General features: G+C 40.1%; 1 protein-coding gene across 1 annotated transcript; it reads right to left on the bottom strand.

The window, feature by feature from the left end:
• Positions 1 to 1010: 1010 nt before the first annotated feature.
• LOC115681514 (auxin-responsive protein SAUR64-like) lies at positions 1011 to 1439 on the bottom strand. The gene has a single exon (XM_030605479.1). It carries the CDS (start codon positions 1437 to 1439, stop codon positions 1011 to 1013), a length of 429 nt encoding a protein of 142 aa, XP_030461339.1.
• Positions 1440 to 20996: the final 19557 nt, after the last annotated feature.

Genomic DNA, 20996 nt, shown 5'->3' with positions numbered 1-20996 from the left:
ATTCACAGTCAGGTTCTCCATCATATAGAGAAGTTTCTTTCGATAATGATTTCAAATTAAAGGCAATTTTGAAATAATTGTAACAACTTCAAGAGCTTCAAAAACTGCAATCATAAGGTCTTTGAGTTTTGCAACATTTATTTGAAATTTCTCCAATTGTTCAGAGACATTTTTTCCATCAATCATGGTAAATTCAAAATTGTCAAAGTAGTAACTCAATAAGCACCTTATTTGTCAGTATTGTATTTGGTTCCCAAGGCATTCCAAATGCCTCTAGGATTTGTGTAAGATCGAAAGATTTCAACCACCAGGATAAAAACTAAGAGCTCAATGAACGAGGTTAGGCCAGACAACTTAGCATTACCTAGTCCGTCCGGGTCCGGAGCAGCATCTTGGTTCTACTCTATCCTATGGCCTCTCTTGGGGCAAAGTAAGCTGAGCTTATTGCCTACTTGCATTTCTTTACAGGGAACACTATATTCTTTTATGAAGGATTTGATCCCAGATGTTGTCTGTCTTCACTGCAAATAGGCATCGGAAAAATTCATCTAATCGGAATACCATACCGCCCAATGGATGCATATATTCATGCTAACAAAAGTTAGCTAACTCCTATCTCCTTTTGCTTTCATTGTTGTTGATGATTTCGACACTAAAACTGGATACATATTAAGATCGGATCCTCAAAGAGATAATAAGGGCATCGTGTGCTAGCAGTAATAGTTTCACAATGTCTTCCACATTCAAGGACTTACCACACCATAATATTGAGACGACGTACACAGATGAGTGTGATGCTGTGAAAGAGATGCACCATTGTAGCTAGTTCCAAATTACTGAATTTTGTAAAGCTGGTTGGAAGCGTGGAAGCATGAAGTACATATCTTCATTGTAACATCATACATCGACCCTCCGCATACGAATTTACATGTGATTCTCGTTTACACGGGTCTTGCTGTATAAATGTACACTTGTTGGAATTTACATATAACACATCACAGCTTTTTTCTTTACTGACCACAAACTAGAACTCCTCCTGCATATTTGCTATGCAGAGAGGCAGCTGAGCATCTGAAGAATGCAATAGAGTTGAGCAAAGCTTTTTCTATGTCTTTGGCGATGCGTCTTTGGACGAGCAATACTATGTACTCCATAGAAGCTGCATCACAGGGCATGATGATTGGCCCATCACTTGACAAACCAAACTCTTCTTCGGACATTTTGAAGAGCTCTTGAAAGATGTTGCTGCTGAGACATTGCAAAGGAACCATGAAACGGCTTCCATCAGCCGTGTAGATGACGAAGTGACCCTTTTCTGCCACTGATGAGTTAGAATTCGACTCCACTCTAGCTCCAGCGAGGGCAATTCTTTTTCTGCTTGAAGCGGCTGATATTTCCCACTTCCTTGCCACCTTGAGTAGCTTCTTGGGGCTCATCATGCTTAAGCTCTGTGGAAAATTTTGTAGTTTAAAGCAAAATCAATTCCAGGATTCCTAGTCTTAGACCTGTAGAGTGTTGCTTCAACAGGATTGATGGGAAACAAAGGAAGCGCTCGCTACTTATATGTGCGTAAAATTAAGACAATCCTGTTTGAATGTTGCTTTCTCTGCCTTGTGATTTCCAATGCTTTAAATCAGTAATTACTTATATAGAAACACATATTTGGATGGAGGAATATTGACAAATAATGATGGCTTAGAGAACAAGGGAAGCACAAGGTAGGAGGATGTTGATGACCCTTTTGTTTGTCTCGTCTGAAAAAAAACAAAAAGCACTCACTCGGCTCAGAATAGATGATGAAACCGGTATCTAACGGATCCACCTCCAATGCTGCACCCAAATATTTCTGGAGGCTGAGATTCTTGTTATATGATGCTGGAAGTGACTTTTGGAGCATAGTGGACATCTACGGTTTCATCCAAATTACATACTTTTCTTTCGCTAACAAATGGAAATGAGCAAGCATATCGAGAGAATGATTTATTTCTCGCTGTGATTCTTGATAGTCGCATTTCCGTTGTAAGGTGATCAACCAGTATGTGATCCATAATTTTTCCGATACACACCAGAGAATAGCTAGAAGAACTTGCAGTTATTTCAATCGTTGACTAGGTTCAACAAAGTCCATTTGTTATTTACGTGGTAAACCGCATGAACCTGTTTGAAGATGCTACTCCTCAGAGCTAATTTTCGATTGAAGTACGAGAGTAACACATAAGGCCATTAATCAAATGGTACTTTCTCGAAAAAAAGGACTTACAATACGCTATCACCGATAGAAAGTTATGTTTCGGAACAAAAATGCATTTAAAAGTGTTAGCACGGTGGATGTTTCTTCTCATGACAAATCCTTTAAAGGTTGACCTGAAAAATGCTCGAAGTCTTCATTATCTGTAATTATAAAAACTTCAGTAGAATCAACCGTTCACATTTTCTTCAGTTACCTGTAGAGCTCGCCAGTCTATACTGTCTTGACATATGGACAGTTTCTAAATTCCCCGTTGTTAAGATACACGAGTGAGCTGTGTTAAAGAAATCTCACATCGGAGAATTAATATGATTTAGAGCAGTTAATATATCTTAGTTGACCCATAACTTATTAATTTAAGCTTTTGAGTAAAAGTGAGTCCAACTAGATATACTAATAGGCTCAGACTTGAGCTCCCTTTTAGTGATATCCCCGGGCAAAAGGTATCAGGCTTCTATTATGTTTCCATAACACCCGTCTTGTGTTGGTTATTTTGTGTTGTAGCTTCCTATGCAAGACCGACTAGTTAATGGACAGAATAGATGGTGCTCATTCGTTCTAATTCATGCCCGCCTCCTCTCACATTAATGAAAACTCGGTAATAGTCTCTTTTATTATGTAGCACGTGAAAATATCCCCAAATCCATTGTAATAATGGGCTTAAATAACCCATTATTTTGTTTAGAGCCCAGCCCATTAATTCACTCTTTATCTTCAATGCAAGGGTTGAAGAAGAAGACCCTCAGTGACCGAAAACAAGAGGGAAAGAAGAGGATGCACGTAGAGAAAAAGAAAAGGGGGAAGAGGGAAAATCTCCGTGTGTTTACGATCCGGATGGCTCGACAAGCTGAATCAACGCCGTTTTACAATGTCGAGTAAGTAATCGAGGCCTCTATTCGTCTAATCGTAGCGATTTCGGAAATTAGGGCACAAATTTGAAGGAATATTGATTTTGAATTACGAGGCTCGATTGATGAGTTATTAAGCTACGATTTTTGTGTGGAATGATGGTTTATGGTGTTGTAGAGCTGTGGGGTTTGTCGAGTAACTATTTCGAAGTATGGTTTGTCCGGGACGAATTTCAGAGGTTTCATGTTCGAGTTGCGCGTATCGGATAATACGCGTAACGAAGAAAAGTGAACGTCTGCTATAACCGAGTTTATTTGTTAGTGTTAGGAGTCATTTTATCGACAAATAAGTGTAGTTTAGTCGAGCAGTTAGTTAAAAGTAGATTTTACTCGTTTTTTATACCGTATTCCGGTTAATTGTTAGGAATTTGAGTGCATCGGCTCGAGTAACCACATAGGTTGGTTTTCAGTTTTTCTCAGGTGAGTGGTACTATTTTTTCTATGAATTTACATTACAAGCTCATGTTTTGAAAATGGTAATGTTATAATATAGTAAGAGTTATTAAGAGCATGTTTTCTACATAAATGTGATCGAGCTTTTACTATCTTTTAGTTGATTGATAATGTATTGGAAAGTCTTTCAAAGTAGCTTGAAATGAGTATTTGTGAATGTTTTGCTTGAATATTTTGTGAAAGGAATTACCAAAAGTTGTTTGTATTGGATGCGAAATGTTTTATGAAATGGATTCTATTTGATGATAGAAAATGATTATGTGATTTGGTTTGTGAAACCGGTTTATGAAATGACTTTCTGATGTTAATTGTGAGCTGTCGGAGAACGATTTTGATTGTTATGGCTCATATCGCTCTGATGAGAACCCATTGAAGAGGAGTATGCATACTGTTAGGACGTCCTTCTGGGCCGAACCGCTGGCTAATATAGGTGGTAGACCTAGCCAAGGGAGGTAAACTTGGCCGCCTTTGTCACGGCATTAAACATGACCATAGTTTGATAGTGAGCATTATATTCGTTGATGGAATGGACCATCGACGTGTGATTTGATGATATTAGTTAATGGATAGACCATTGATGGTTGTTGTTGTTGTCGAGCAGGTTTTATTGACTAATCTTGTACATTACAAAGTTTTGTTGGAAAGCTATCATATATTTTTGATATTTTACGTATACCGTATATTGAATTTGTGACGAGGAGTTATGATGTCATTTTATAGCGTTGCATGTGATTGTTCAATCTGATTAGAAGAAATGTATTACGTACTGAGCCGTGATAGCTCACTCCTTTCATCTTACTTGCTTTTAAGGTTCTTCAGCAAGTCGCAAGTAGGGCGTGAGCGTATCGTTCTCGGGAGGACTTTTGGTGGTGGGAATTTTTTGTATGAGATGTCTATAGCTAGTGAGCTTCAAAGTTAGTTGTGGTGGATATGTATATATCTTTTTGATGGATTATAGTGAACATGATACTGTAACCAGATGAACTTTTTATCACATATATATGGATGTATATATTTGATATTAGGTTGAGTTTTGATTTTGTTGAGGTTGTGTCCTTGTGTGTTAGGATGGCCGTGTTATGCCCTCGCTCTTTTGAGTTGGGGGTGTGACATTTGTGGTATCAGAGCTTAGGTTTTGATCTTTTGAGTATAGATATGGATGGGACGTTGTGAGATTGAGTGATAGTTTTAGCGCGTTGACCTTTTAGGAACTAAGGTTATATTTCGCCTTGGATCGGGTTATCACTCGGAGACACTTACCTCGCTTCGTAAAAATAGCAAAGGCAAGCGAGTCATTACCCTTGACACCAGTGATGTGCCTCAAGTTTCTCAAGACACGGCTTCAACAAGAAGACGAGATGATGCAAGCTCGGACTCGTAGGAGATAAGAGATGATCGTCAGCAACCAGAGGCTGATATATCTGAAGCTTGCCAAGTAGTGCTTGATCTTCATCTTCAGCTAAAAGAAATTAGTACACCTGGAGTTGTTGAATTTGGGAATGACGTAGGTTGCACCTTAGCCCAATTCAGGAAGTCGAAGCCACCCGTTTTCGATGGGAAAGTTGATTTGCTCATGGCTGAACGTTGGATTAGAAAAATTGAGGGAATCTTTAGAGCTGAAGGAGACCCCGAGGATCGAAAGGTTGATTGTGCCACCCAATGTTCGGAGGGTGAAGCTGAGTATTGGTCGGAAGGAATGAGGCCCGCTCTTGGAGGCAGGGATGTTATTATATCTTAGAAGGACTTTGTGGAGGCTTTTAACACTAAATTCTTCCCAGAAGCATTCCAAGCAAAGATGAGGGGCAACTTTGTATATATATCTCAAGGTGACTTTACCATTTTGGAGTATGCAGCCCACTTCAACCAGTTGAGTAGATTTGCGGAGCATTTTGTGGCCAGTGAGAAGGATAAAGTTGAACATTTCCATAGAGGACTCCGACCCGAGATCTGTTCTACACTCGTACCTTTTCTATTAACAACTTACAAAGATGAGCTGGAACAAGCGATCAGGGTTGAACAAGACATGTTGGAGCACGGGAAACAAGGTGGTCCTCAACAAAAGAGGCCAAAATTCACTGAATTCCAAGAAAGCCGTGCTAGTGGTAGCAACAAGCAGAGAAGCATTAGCCACCCTGAAAAGGATAAAAGTCGAACTATTCAAGGTCCTTGCACTACATGTGGCAAACAGTACGGTGGTCAATGTTATTGAAAGATGGGAGTTTGCTTTCTATGTGGAAAGATGGGACACATGCGACATTATTGTCCTATGTAGAGGAATGCTCCAGCGGGTAATAGATTATGTTTTGTATGCGGACAACCTGGACATTTAGCACGTACTTTTTCCATGAGGAAGGATGTGCCTTTAGTTGGTAGGCCTCAAGAAAATCCGCAAAGGCAAAGGATGACTGGGAAAGTTTTTGCGATGACGGAGGAGGATGCGGCAGCATCTAACATAGTTGTTGCAGGTAATATTTTTATTGCCTCGCAATATGCTTATGCGTCGTTTGATCCCGGTGCTACGCATTCTTTTATTTCTACTGGATTTGCGAAGAAACTTGGTGTGTTGCCCGAGCCTCTTGAATGTGAAATGCATGCTGATACTCCTACTGGTGATTTCTTGATTGTTGATCGTATGTTTAAGAGATGTGTTCTCCAGATTGATAATGTTGAAATGCCAGTAGATTTGGTGGAGTTAGATATACGAGATTTTGATATTATTCTGGGGATGAATTGGTTATCACCATTTCATGCTACTGTTGATTGTTATTCCAAGAAGGTCATCTTTCGACTTCCCAATCAGCCTAAATTCTCTTTTCCGGGAAGTTGTAAAGGCACTTTTCAAAGTTTGATTTCAGCTTTGCAAGTGAGGAAACTTTTAAGGAGGGGTTGTTGTGGTTATCTGGCTTACGTAAAAGACACAAGTAAGGAAGTTATAAAGCTAGAAAATATTCCTATTGTTAGGGAATTCTCCGATGTATTTCCTGAGGATTTACCTGGTTTGCCTCCTAATAGAGATATTGAGTTCTTTATTGATTTGTTGCCTAGTACAATGCCTATCTCTAAGGCGCCATATCGAATGGCACCGTTTGAATTGAAGGAATTGAAAACACAGCTATAGGAGTTATTGGATAAGGGTTTTATTAGACCTAGTGTTTCGCCTTGGGGAGCTCCTGTTCTCTTTGTGAAAAAGTAGGACGGTAGCATGCGGCTTTGTATAGATTACCGAGAACTTAACATGGTGATGATCAAAAACAAATATCTTTTGCCTCAGATTGACGATTTATTTGATCAACTTCAGGGAGTTCATGTATTTTCTAAGATCGACCTTCGTTCTGGGTATCATCAGTTCAAGATAAAAGTAGATAATGTGCCTAAAACTGCTTTTAGGACAAGGTATAGGCATTATGAATTTCTAGTCGTGCCTTTTGGGTTAACAAATGCGCCTGCTGCTTTCATGGATTTGATGAACTGGATGTTCAGGTAGTATCTTGACAAATTTATTGTGGTGTTTATTGATGATATTTTGGTGTACTCGAGGAGCTTGAAGGAGCATGAGCAAAATTTGAAGTTTGTCTTACAAACCTTGCGTGAAAAGAAGTTGTTCGCCAAATTGAGTAAGTGTGACTTTTGTCTTGATCATGTAGAGTTCTTGAGTCATGTAATTTCAAAGGATGACATCTGAGTTGACCCAAAGAAAGTTGAAGTAGTTGTTCAGTGGAATCGCCCGACCAATGCAACTGAAGTTAGAAGTTTCTTTGGATTAGGTGGCTATTATAGACGATTTGTGGAAGGATTTTCCAAACTCGCTAGTCCACTTACTCGCCTAACTCAGAAAGGAGTTAAATTTGCTTGGTTGGATAAGTGCGATCATAGTTTTCAAGAGTTGAAGAAGCAGTTAGTGTCAGCTCCTATATTAACCTTGCCTTCAGGAACTGGCGGCTTCACAATTTTTTGTGATGCATCTAAAGAAGGTTTAGGTTGTGTTCTTATGCAGGATGGTAAAGTCGTGGCCTATGCCTCCAGACAGTTGAAAGCACATGACAAGAACTATCCCACTCATGATCTGGAGTTTGCAGCAGATGTATTTGCCTTGAAAATATGGCGGCACTACTTATATGGGGAAAAGTGTGAAGTCTTCACTGATCATAAGAGTTTGAAGTATATCTTTACTTAGAAAGAATTGAACATGAGGCAGAGGAGATGGTTAGAACTTTTGAAAGATTATGATCTGTCTATCAATTATCATCAAGGTAAGGCAAATGTAGTAGCCAATGCCTTGAGTCGTAAATCTTCTGGAAATATGGCGGCGTTGCTCACTTCTTAGAAGCCTATCCTTGAGGATATGAGGAAGCTAGACCTTGAGGTATTGGTACATCAGTTGGGTGCTCGGATAGCAAATCTTCGAGTACAACCAACGTTGATTGACAGAATTAAGGCTAAACGGAATGAGGATCTTCAATTGGGGAAGATCAGAGAAGGCATAGAAGCTGGAAGACAAGAGGACTTCGGGATCCATGTAGATGGGTCGTTGAGGTTTCATGGTTGGCTATGTGTTCTCGATGACTCAGAATTGAAAAAAGGAAATATTGCAGGAAGCTCATAGCACAAGATTCTCTATTCATCCGGGAAGCACTAAGATGTACGGAGATTTGAGAGAGAATTTATGGTGGATTAACATGAAAAAAGATATTGTGAAATTTGTCGATCAATGTCTGGTTTGCCAGCAAGTAAAAATTGAGCATCGGAAACCCGGTGGCTAGCTGCACCCACTTGAGATACCTAAATGGAAGTGGAAGCATATCACCATGGACTTCATCATCGGGTTACTGCGGATGCCCAGCGGTAAGAATGCTATATAGGTGATTGTCGATCGATTAACTAAATCTACGCACTTTTTATCATACCGATTCGGCCTTTCACTAGAAGACATGGCAAAGCAGTGTGTTAATGAGATAGTGAGGCTTCATGGAGTTCCAGTAAGTATTGTTTCCGATAGAGATCCCAAATTTGTGTCTAACTTTTGGAAGAGTTTATAAGGAGCGTTGGATACTCAACTCAATTTTAGTACAGCTTTTCACTCGCAGATAGATGGTCAGTCGGAGAGAACCATTCAGACGTTAGAGGATATGCTACGATCCTGCGTTATTGACTTTGGCAGTTCGTGGGATAAACACCTGTATTTGGCGGAGTTTTCTTATAACAACAGCTATCATTCCAGCATTAAGATGGCTCCATTTGAAGCGTTGTTTGGTCGGAAATGTAGAACTCCTATTTGTTGGGACGATGTTGGTGAGAAAAGACTATTCGGCCCCGAGTTCATACAGCAGTCAGAAGAGAAAGTTAGGTTGATTCGAGAGCATCTGAGAATAGCACAAAGCCGTCATAAAAACTATGTAGACCTTTGAAGGCGCAAGGTTGAGTTCAATGTAGGAGATCATGAATTCCTCAAAGTTTCCCCAATGAAGGGTGTTATGAGATTGGTACTCATGGCAAGTTGAGTCCAAGATACGTGCAACTATTCCTGATATTAGAGAACATTGGCGAAGTTGCTTATAAATTGGCTTTGCCTCCAGCATTATCTAGGGTGCATAATGTGTTCCACGTGTCCTTATTGCGGAGATATGTACCAAATCTTGAACACGTACTGTATTTTACACCATTGAAGTTAAATGAGAACTTAACTTATGAAGAACAGCCTATACACATTGTCGACAGGAAGGATCAAGTATTGCAACGACGCACTATCTCTTACGTAAAGATTCAATGGCAAAATCATATTGAGAGGGAGGCTACTTGGGAACTCGAGGAAGAGAAAGACGTAAATACCCAAACTTGTTTGACGATTGAGAATCGTCTAAATTTCGAGGTCGAAAGTTTTGTAAGGGGGATAGAATGTAATAATGGGCTTAAATAACCCATTATTTTGTTTAGAGCCCAGCCCATTAATTCACCCTTTATCTTCAATGCAAGGGTTGAAGAAGTAAACCGTCGGTGACCGAAAACAAGAGGGAAAGAAGAGGACGCACGCAGAGAAGAAGAAAAGGGGGAAGAGCGAAAATCTTCGTGCGTTTAGGATCCGGACGACTCGACAAGCCGAATCAATGCCGTTTTGCAACGCCGGGTAAGTAACCGAGGCCTCTATTCATCTAATCGTAGTGATTTCGGAAATTAGGGCACAAATTTGAAGGAAAATTGATTTTGAATTATGAGGCTCGATTGAGGAGTTATTAAGCTACGATTTTGTGTGGAATGTTGCTTTATGGTGTTGTAGAGCTGTGGGGTTTGTCGAGTAACTATTTTGAAGTATGGTTTGTCCAGGACGAATTTCAGAGGTTTCATGTTCGAGTTACGCGTATCGAATAATATGCGTAAAGGAGAAAAGTGAACGTTTGCTATAACCGAGTTTGTTCATTAGTGTTAGGAGTCGTTTTATTGACAAATAAATGTAGTTCAGTCGAGCAGTTATTTAAAAGTAGATTTTACTCGGTTTTTGATATCGTAGTTTGGTTAATTGTTAGGAATTTGTGTGTGTTAGCTCGAATAACCACATATGTTGGTTTTCGGCTTTTCTTAGGTGAGCGGTACTATTTCTTTTTATGAATTTACAAGTTCATGTTTTGAAAATGGTAATGTTATAATATAGTAAGAGTTATTAAGAGCATGTTTTCTGCATAAATGGGGTCGAACTCTTACTATCTTTTAGTCGATTGACAATGTATTGGAAAGTCTTTCAAAGTAGCTTGAAATGAGTATTTGTGAATGTTTTGCTTAAATGTTTTGTGAAAGGAATTACCAAAAGCTGTTTGTATTGGATGCGAAATGTTTTATGAAATGGATTCTATTTGATGATAGAAAATGATTATGTGATTCGGTTTGTGAAACCGATTTATGAAATGACTTTCTGATGTTAATTGTGAGTTGTCGGAGAAAGATTTTGGTTGTTATGGCTCATATCGCTATGATGAGAACCCATTGAGGGTGAGTATGGATACTGTTAGGATGTCCTTTTGAGTCGAACCGCCGACTGGTATAGGTAGACCTAGCTAAGGGGGGGTAAACTTGGCCGCCTTTGTCATGGCGTTAATCATGATCATAGTTTGATAGTGAGCATTAGATTTGTCGATGGAATGGACCATCGACGTGTGATTTGATGAGATTAGTCAATGGATAGACCATTGATGGTTGTTGTTGTTGTCGAGCAGGTTTTATTGACTAATCTTGTACATTACAAAGTTTTGTTGGAAAGCTATCATATATTTTTGATATTTTACGTATACCGTATATTGAATTTGTGACGAGGAGTTATGATGTCATTTTATAGCGTTGCATGTGATTGTTCAATCTGATTAGAAGAAATGTATTACGTACTGAGCCGTGATAGCTCACTCCTTTCATCTTACTTGCTTTTAAGGTTCTTCAGCAAGTCGCAAGTAGGGCGTGAGCGTATCGTTCTCGGGAGGACTTTTGGTGGTGGGAATTTTTTGTATGAGATGTCTATAGCTAGTGAGCTTCAAAGTTAGTTGTGGTGGATATGTATATATCTTTTTGATGGATTATAGTGAACTCTGATACTGCAACCAGATGAACTTTTTATCACATATATATGGATGTATATATTTGATATTAGGTTGAGTTTTGATTTTGTTGAGGTTGCGTCCTTGTGTGTTAGGATGGCCGTGTTATGCTCTTGCTTTTTTGAGTTGGAGGTGTGACATCCGTAGCCCATTCTTTTGAGTTGGGGGTGTGACATCCCAAGGTCTCTACTTTTGGGTGGTCTTGGGCCTCTCTCACCCCAAAAGCAAGCTCAAAGGATGAGATTTTCCCTTACACTTATAAAGTGACCACCAGCTGCTTTCACAACCAATATAGGACAACCTTAACAATCTCCCTCTCAAACATCCGGCCTTGGTATCAGAGCCCATGTTGTTAACAAGTCTGGACCTAATAGTCACAAGAGATATTGTCAACAAGTCTGGACCCAACAGTCACACGGGAGAGATACGAGTTGTCGTGGCTCCGACCCAAGGCCCGATGTGTTAGGGGGAGATTGTTGAGATTGTCGCATATCTATTGTGGAAGGGGCTGGTGCTCACTTTATAAGTATGAGAGAAAGCCTCATCTTTTAAGCTAATTTTTTTGGGTGAGAAAGGTCCAATACCACCCAACATCCACAACATGGTCACCTTATGGGAATTTTGATCATTACATGATCTATACCAACGAAGTCATTTGTTCAAGATTTGACTGGCTCGAACATTAGACCATATCTTGGAGTTAGATGAATCATACCTTTTTTATAGCACAAGTTATTTGTTCTAAGGGGAAAAAAAGTTGTGACAGATCAAAAGTGTGAATGCGTTAGGTATGTACAAAGTTCGATCATTCCAATAGTTCCTATAACAGGGATATTTCTTCAATTAGCCAAAAACCATAGCTTGATGGTCCTAATATAATTGACCGGGAAGCAGAACTTAATAGGTAGTAAGCAGAAGCAAATGAAAATAGTTGGACTATTGTTGCCACGAACCTTGTAAGAACGGTATCACAAGGGCAATGCGTAATGAGAGAATTATCACTAGACAATACCAACCACTCTTTAGTATTAAAATCATTTTGACCATCTCTAGGAAGATATCACTACTGAGATATAGCTGATATATTGTTGAAGAATTAGAATAAAATCTCAGAGATCTTACGGAAAATCTGTTAAAGAATTGTATGGAAATCTCGAAGAAAATCTCGGAAGAGGAAAATATTTTGTTTCCATTTATTTTATTTCCTTTTATTTATGAATCCTTAAGATTTGGAAGTAAATTAGTAGAACCAGGAAGTAGGAAATATGTTCTTATTTCTTGCTATTTTCTAGTTATACTAGGCTCTATTTATATGTTATGTTCTTTATAAGTATAATAAGTAATGAAAAATAGACGAAACCAATTTTCTTCTTTGAAAAACCACATAGTATCGGAGGTTAGCTTTTGAATCCAGCACCTACTATGGTGAAAACAGCGCTGACTGGAGCGGTGTCCTCCTTTTGGTGTCATGCTAGAGAATAACCCAACTGATCTCTTTGCATAATTGAGCAATGGTGGACCCAGAACTCCAACTTGTTATTAATTAATAGTTCACTGATTGAATTACCAAAATTATTTGGAGTGGGTTCAATAGGTGAAACTTGCAAATGATGGCAAAGGGAAGCTAGGCCACTTGACAGGCGAGGTGAAGGAACTAGCAAAAAGCAATCCGTCTTGGAAGATTTGGAGATCTGAGAACTCTTTAGTAATTGCTCGGATGATCAATTCTATGGAGCCAGTAATTGGAAAACCAATCATATTTCATTCGACTGTTGAAGATGTGTGGGTCATTGTGAGAGAAACTTATTATAATTTGGAAAATTCTTCCCAGATCTTTAGACCGAAGACAAAGCTATAACAATTAAAGCAAGGGGATTGTGAGGTCACTATCTACTATAATGAAATGGTGACCTTGTGGCAGGAATTAGATCAATGCTACGATGATACATGGGAAAGTCCAGCTGATTGTAAGAGAAAAATAAAGAGAGACGATAATGATAGAGTATTCATTTTTATAGTAGGCCTTAATCGAAGCTTGGATGAGGAGAGAGGAAGGATCCTTGGTTGAAAACCTCTGCCATCCATCTGCGATGTTTTCTTTGAAGTTAAAAGGGAAGAATCTGGGAGGCGAATCATGCTATGTGATTTGAAACAAGTGTAAGCTCTATATTAGAAATTCTACACTTGTTTTCTTGAAACAAGTGGTTTCTTCGAGGGCCTGATTCTAAGGAAGACATGAGGAGGAAACCATAGCGTGAACATTGCAAGAAACCATGGCATACCAAAGAGACCCATTGGAAAATTCATGGGAATCCACAAAATTGGAAGAAAGAAGGTTGGAGGAGAACGAGCACTAGTGATGGTCGTGTGTTCCAATTAACAAATGAAGAGCAAATCAAGTTAGATTCGGTTCCATTCACAAAGGAACAGTTAAGAGCACCTATACAAACTCTTTCAATCTCCACAACCTTCTTCAAATCCATCTTATTCTTTAGCCTAGAAAGATAAATATTTTTCTACTGCTTTCCTCATAGAAAATCCACACCAAATAACTCCATGGATTCTCAATTCAGGGGCAACCAATCATATGATAGATTGTTCAAAGCTCTTTTCTACCTATAATCACTATATAGGAAATAAAAAAAATCACAATTGTAGATGATTCTCTTTCAACCATAGCTGGAACATCATTTATAAAGCTCTCTCTTGCCATCACACTTCATAATGTTCTTCATGTCTTGAAGTTATCTTGTAACTTTCTGTCACTTAATAAAATAACCTCTAATCAAAAGTGTCAAGCTTATTTTTTCTCATCTCATTGTGAGTTTCAGGACTTAACCTCAGGAAGGACAATTGACAATGCTAGAGAGAGTGAAGGACTCTATTTCTTTGAAGATGGAACAAGCTCAAGTAGACAAGTTCAAGGTAACTATTTCGAATCTGTAACTGCTAGTAAGGATGATGTTATTATGGTATGGTCTTATAGGCTAGGTCATCCGAATTTTTAATAGTTAAAGTTCTTGTTCCTAAAGTTGTTTTTGAATAAAAGTCCATCTTCATTTCAGTGTGAATTCTGTAAATTAGCCAAATATCATTGACCCAATTTTCTCTCACAAATCTACAAGATGTCAAAACCATTCTTCTTAATTCATAGTGATGTTTAGGGCCCATATAGAATTCCTACATCTTCAGGAAAGAAATGGTTTGTTACATTTATTGATGATCATATAGGGTGCGTTAGGTAAATTTGTTAAAAGAGAAATCTAAAATAGAGACTGTTTTCCAAAAAATTTACGCCAGGGTACAAATACAATTCCAAGTGCAAATCCAGATTTTTAGGAGTGACTAATATTTTAATAAAATTTCGAGACAATTTTTCTTGGGAAAGGGAATTGTGTGTCAAGTTCTTGCTCTGACACCCCTCAACAAAATGGAGTGGTAGAAAAAAAGAATAAACACCTTTTAGAAGTAACTAAAGCTCTACTCTTCACAACTAAAGTTCCCACATATCTCTAGGCCGAAGCTCTTCTTACATCCACATATCTCATCAATATGATGCCTTCTAAAGTGTTAGGGTTTCAAACACCCCTGAGAGTCCTTTAAGAGACCTATCCAACCTCTAGACTTGCTTTAGCCTTACACTTATAACTATCCGGTTGTACCTCCTTTGTCCACATCCATGATAGAAATCGGGAGAAACTTGATCCTAAAGCAAGAGGATGTGTGTTTGTTGGTTATGCACCTAATCAAAAAAGGGTATAAATGCTTTGAACCAATTTCCAAGAAAATGTTTGTCACCATGGATGTCACTTTTTTGAATCAACACCTTTTTTTGGGAGCTCATCTTTAGGGGGAAAGAAAGTGTAGATTCACACCACACCATCATAGATTCTTTTTGTTTAGTAGAACCTGAAATTACTCTTTCTAAAAATCCTATTCCCGCAACCCTTATACTAGATTTTGAACCAAGTGTTTTAAATAATGAAAATTAGCATCCACCTATATTGGCATATCATCCTACTTCAGGATATTGTACATATGTATGGCAAACTTGGTTACTTGGTGAAGTAATAAGTAGAATGTGGTGGCACAAAACAGTGCAGAAGTGGAATACCGAGCAATAGACCCCAGGATCCATGTGATCTTGTGACTAACATGAGTACTAACAAAACTTCGAGTATCAGTGAAAATGTCCATGAAGTTGCATTGTGACAACAAGGCTACACATTACACATAATCAAGTGCAACATGACAAAAGTAAGCATGTTGAGATTGACAGACACCTTATCAAGGGGAAGATTGATGCATGAGCTATTTGTATGTCATTTGTGCCAACATTACAATGAATAACTGACATTCTTACCTCGTAAGCTGATAGACATGTACGCACCAACTTGAGGAGGCTGTTGAAGAATTAGAATAAAATCTCGGAAATCTCAAAGAAAATCTATTGAAGAATTATATGAAAATCTCGGGATAGGAAATTATTTTGTTTCCGTTTATTTTATTTCCTTTTATTTTTGAATCCTCATTATTATGAAGTAAATCGCTAGAATTAGGAAGTAGAGAACTTCCTGCTATTTTCTAGTTGTCCTAGGCCCTATTTATATGTTCTATTCTTTGTAAGTATAATAAGTGATAAAAAATAGAAAAAACATTTTCTTCTTTGAAAATCGCATATATCATGAGATATCTTCGTTCAATTCCCATCTTCTCAGATCATGTCACATTCTCACCTCGGGGTTATTAATGCGACATTCCAGGTGCATCGCCATCTCATTTCTTTTATCTTCTCATTAAGAGTATGCGGAAGTGTACAACAAACACCTAGACAAGCAGTAAGGAAAAATAACTTTGCAATAGACTACTTTTTATATTACATGAGTGAATTTTACAAGCCCCTTTTCTACGGTCCTTTTTCCCTTTTCAACACACTAAAAGTATCCGCGTAAGCTGGGGGAAATTCTTATATGCTCTAGCGTGACTACAGCTCCCAAAACTAGTATGAGACTTCTATGGCTACAAATCTGAAAAATAACGGAATGAGTCAAGGACTCAGTAAGTAAAACTCACTAAACTCCATATAGGAGGACACCTCGCCATCGAACAAATCACATGTCATAGCCACATCAATTAACAACAGATCAATAGCAAAGATGCTTCAAACACACTTGTTCATGTACATAAGATGATCTCAACATGTTTTTCTATTCAAGCAATAACATCTCAACCAAAAGCATGCATACAAGGGTTTCATTATCTCAACCGTTAGTACGGTTCTTCCGGAAATTCTCCGGGCAACATCTCCTAATTCAAGGATGACGGCTTTTCATCCGAATTTAATTGGGCAACGTCCCCTATTCCAAGGGTGGCGGTGATCTTCCGACAACGAACCCGTCGGGCATTTGAACTTAATTAGGCAACGTCCCCTATTTCAAGGGTGATGGCGATCCTCCGACAATGAACCCGTCGGCATTCGAACTTAATCAGGCAACGTCCCCCATTCCATGGGTAACGGCGATCCTCCGACAACGAACCCGTTAGGCATCCGAACTTAATCGGGCAACATCCCCTATTTCCAGGGTGACGGCTAGGTTTATTCCCTCGTGTGACCATGCAAATAAACATCACAATCCGGCTTCTTATCTTCATTACATTAGCCGATACAAACAACGCCCGAGAGCGTGAATCATGCCAAGTGTATAACATGGTTTACCTTTCCGAAACCGCATATCCTGTCGCGCACGGCACTAGATTCATGGCCTGAACCGACCGGTCAAGACGCTGACCTACACCAAGCAAGGCTTTGGATCGATACGCCTCAATACCGACCCGCCAAGTGAGGTTTGTTCCGACACGTCTCAACACCGATCCCAACCTTATGAGACCCGTCCATGGCCTGGGATGTGCTTCCAATGTATGAGCAAACCATAAAAAGTTGCATGTGATCAAAACATAGAAATCTTACATCAACAAGCAATAAGAGTTCAATCAAGCAACACATATAATCACAAGCAATGGTTAGGAACACGTCCCGCCCTACCGACGTTACACAACACCCTAACCAAGAGTTAGAAAGTCTACTTACAACCATCTAAGATCATGGTTGGTAGTAGCTTAGTGGTGAACCGAGCAACACAGCGCGGCATGTGCACATGCACGGGCAAGGGCGCGGCCAAGAAAGAGAGGGCGGCCAAGAGAGAGTGAAGGCGTGAGGGAGAGAAAGAGTAGTGATGGTGGAATGGTGAGCCAAAGGGTGGAAATGCAAGAGGGGGCTCCTCTATTTTTAGGCCCCAACCTCGTCATTGCTTTTCCAATTGGACCAATAGTCTTCTTGCATTTAGTGCTTAACTTACTCTCCAAGTTTGGTTCTCTAACTTGCTCTACAAGTCTCCTTTAACAAGATGATGGTTCTAGAATACATGAGGTGTCCTTCTCATTGAATGACCTTCATTAATTAGAGGACACCTAAGCTTGGTCTCTATTATTGACCATCTTGTAAGATAAGTCACAATTATTGGCCAACTTGCAAGATAAGTTAACCAAATTGTAAGGTAAGTTAGCCAATTTGCAAGATAAATTAGCCAACTTGGCCAACTTGCAAGGTAAGTTAGCCAACTTGCAAGCTAAATTTTTAATAAAGCCATTGACTTGACTAAATCAACTTGTCTTCTTGCCCACCACGTCTTTGTGTCACGCCCCGAATCCCATCGAGCTCGCGACATCCCGCTCCTTGGTCGAATTATTGCGACGTCTCAGGAACATCGCCGACCCAACCCAACATCGGAAACACATGCGGAAGCGAATACAAAACCCCTGACTAAAAAGACGACAATGGGGTAGATTAACAGGACAATCAAGGAACATTAACATTTATCTATATACAACGCCATAGCACCGAACAAACAAACGTCATGTTACAACCAAACTTAATAAACGAACATTCACAACTACCGACATAACAAAGAGATCAGGTGGCTTGGCTAACTTAACTTCACTATAGGTCGACCTATCTATCAAAAGGTTACTGGTCAGACCTATATTACACAGCTCCTAAAATACCCTAGGGAAACCTACTGGTCGTCCTCCTCCCAATCTGCTCGTGATCTTCTGGCTCGTACTCCGGAGGATCACCTGCAACTCCACTGGACACCATGGGCGGCTCTTCAAACTTCAAAAAGAGGAGGCGGGCCTCCTGGGTCTAAGGCTGGGAGTCTGAAAGTGGTGGTTATACAACCGTGAGACGAATCTCAATAAGTGTACAACCCCAAACCTCACATAGGCTCTCACGTACCGCCAGGCGAAACATGCACAACACACGACGATCAACCATACTCACAATCACTTGCGATCCTACCTGAGACTCATTATGCACGTCCCTGCAAGTCAAATAATAACACAGCCAACATGCCACAATGATGCATCACAGTCGCGCGTGTGCCTCGATTATAAAGCCAAACCCACTTGAGCACGTCCCATACCATGCTTAGCAGATTTTACCCCATAATCGAGCACTACAACACGCGATACAACCACACTCGCACACGAACTCACACCACGCGTCAACTTTCACAATCCTCACACGTCAAGCCAAATTCATCTCATCCCCAACTTTTCCACCACTACCACGCCCGCGTAAAATGCATCAGGCCAACGGTCTTCTGACCTCGTTAGGCATCGTCACCCCGTCGGGCCGGGCATCGTCATCTCGTCAGGGACGGCATCGTCCCGCGTAAACGAACACGCCTCAGGACGGAATCCTACACTCTCACTTCCTTATCTACCGTGCCCGCGTAAAACGCATCAGGCCAACGGTCTTCTGACCTCGTCAGGCATCGTCACCCCGTCGGGCCGGGCATCGTCATCTCGTCAGGGACGACATCGTCCCGTGTAAACGAACACGCCTCAGGGTATCACTTTTCCAACCATTCCAATCATCTCGTATCATCGTACCACACGAGCCACGCGGCAACACATATCACACCGCCACACAATCACATGCCCCACATACATTTCACCATCACACAATCACACCACACGGTCACACATACCCGAACATTAATTCAATGCACCCAATTCAACCATTTCAATTCAGCCCCTAGAACATACAAACAAACATTCAGGCATCAATTCCCGTCACGAGGGCAGTTTACACAGTGACCGAAATCCCATCAAAATAAATAATAAACGAACTCCAAAAATTCTAAATTTTGGATATATCATAAAAACCATCTTGATAAACATTTATTATGAAGAACACGAAACCCGGTTCAATCTACAACCATGCCTTTTTGTCCCTCGAAATCAGACCAAAATCAGTTCGCTCTAACAGACTGTTTTGTCCTCAAAATACATTTCTTTCAACACCAAAATCACCTTAAAAAGCTTTAAAATTTTTATATGTCATAGAAAAGAAAGTCACCAACAACTTTTGTCAAGGAAGTTTATTGAAAATAGATCTGAAAAATTTTATAAAAATTCGGCAAGACAGGAAGGTCGGGATGAACAGTGTTCCGGGCAGTTTTAATACGGTCTGGAAATGGATTTTCGTGCGACCCAAATGGCCTCCAAAAATTCCAAATTTAAAATATGTTATACTTCAAGATGTTGGGAGTAACTTTCATGAAGAAAAATTCCTCAAATTCGGCCCCGAAAATTCTCCACAAAAATAGCAAACCGGACGGGTACAGTAGTCACGAATCCGAGAATCACACCAAATCTCACGGATTCAAACCGTAATCGTTCCATATCATCATGGCCCTATCCGAACCTCCCAAACCTCGCATTTTCCATCGCCAAACTAGTCCACAACCAACAAATACTCAGCCCTCATCACAGTCCCAAAACAGCCACTAAATTCACTTAAATCGAGTCCTAAACGTGTCTAACAATACCCGAAGTCCTAGGTAACGTTTGGGGAAGTCACTTACCTTAGAAAGACGGAACAAACGGGCTGGACAGAAGTTGGAATGACCGGACCAGCAGCAGCAGCGGCGGCGAATGGCGGTGCTCCTCCAGCGGCGACGATCACGGCAAGGAAACGAGAGAGAGAGAATTTCGGGAGAGAGAGGGAAAAAGGAGAAGTGGCCGGTGAAGTGATGAGCAAGAAACAAAGCTAATAAATTTGGTCCAAGGAAGTTTGACCCAATTTCCAAAATTCCAACTTTACCCCTTAATACTTGGCTTACATTCATCCTCATCCAAAAAGTTAGGGGCAATTTAGTCCAAGGAGAAATGAATTATTGGGCTGAAATACACATAAATTAATCCTTAATTTAATCCCCAAATATCATCCAAAATTCGGAATACCCCAAATTAGGCCTAGGGGCAAAATGGTCATTTTTCCGGTCCAGAACCGAAATCCATTTTTTTGCAGAAATGGATGGCCCCAAGGTTGGCCAAGCCAAAAACGCCATCGGCCGCTCAAAATTGTCACTTTCAAAATTCTCGATTCTCGGGCCCGAATTCCAAGAAATGACTAGAATCGAACAATCGCGACTTTAGCTTATCTCTGGCTAACGGGTGGCTCATTGGGATTCCGCACTCTCGACCCGTGACCGACACTAAGTCAAATCACGTTTAAGTTTGCTTGAACCAAGGTGACCTCGATTGTCATATAATTGTGAGGGTCTGTCGCTAGTTCCCTTCGGACACGATCAATCAAATAGACCGGTCTCTATTGGCCCAAAACATTCCCTCAACAATCCTTATAGTCGAAGGTCGAACTAAGGTCGAGTTCTTTGGTCGTGCGAACTCAATCCCGTAATAGCCTTACCCCTAAGGTTATCATCCCGAGAATGCGCGGTTCTGGGT

This window comes from Syzygium oleosum, unplaced genomic scaffold (assembly GCF_021117445.2).
Source record: "Syzygium oleosum isolate NSW1041296 unplaced genomic scaffold, Sole_v2.1 Sole_v2.02, whole genome shotgun sequence".
In the NCBI taxonomy this organism is placed as follows: domain Eukaryota; kingdom Viridiplantae; phylum Streptophyta; class Magnoliopsida; order Myrtales; family Myrtaceae; genus Syzygium; species Syzygium oleosum.
Note: the sequence above shows the minus strand (reverse complement) of the source record. Positions and strands in the feature narration are given on the sequence as shown.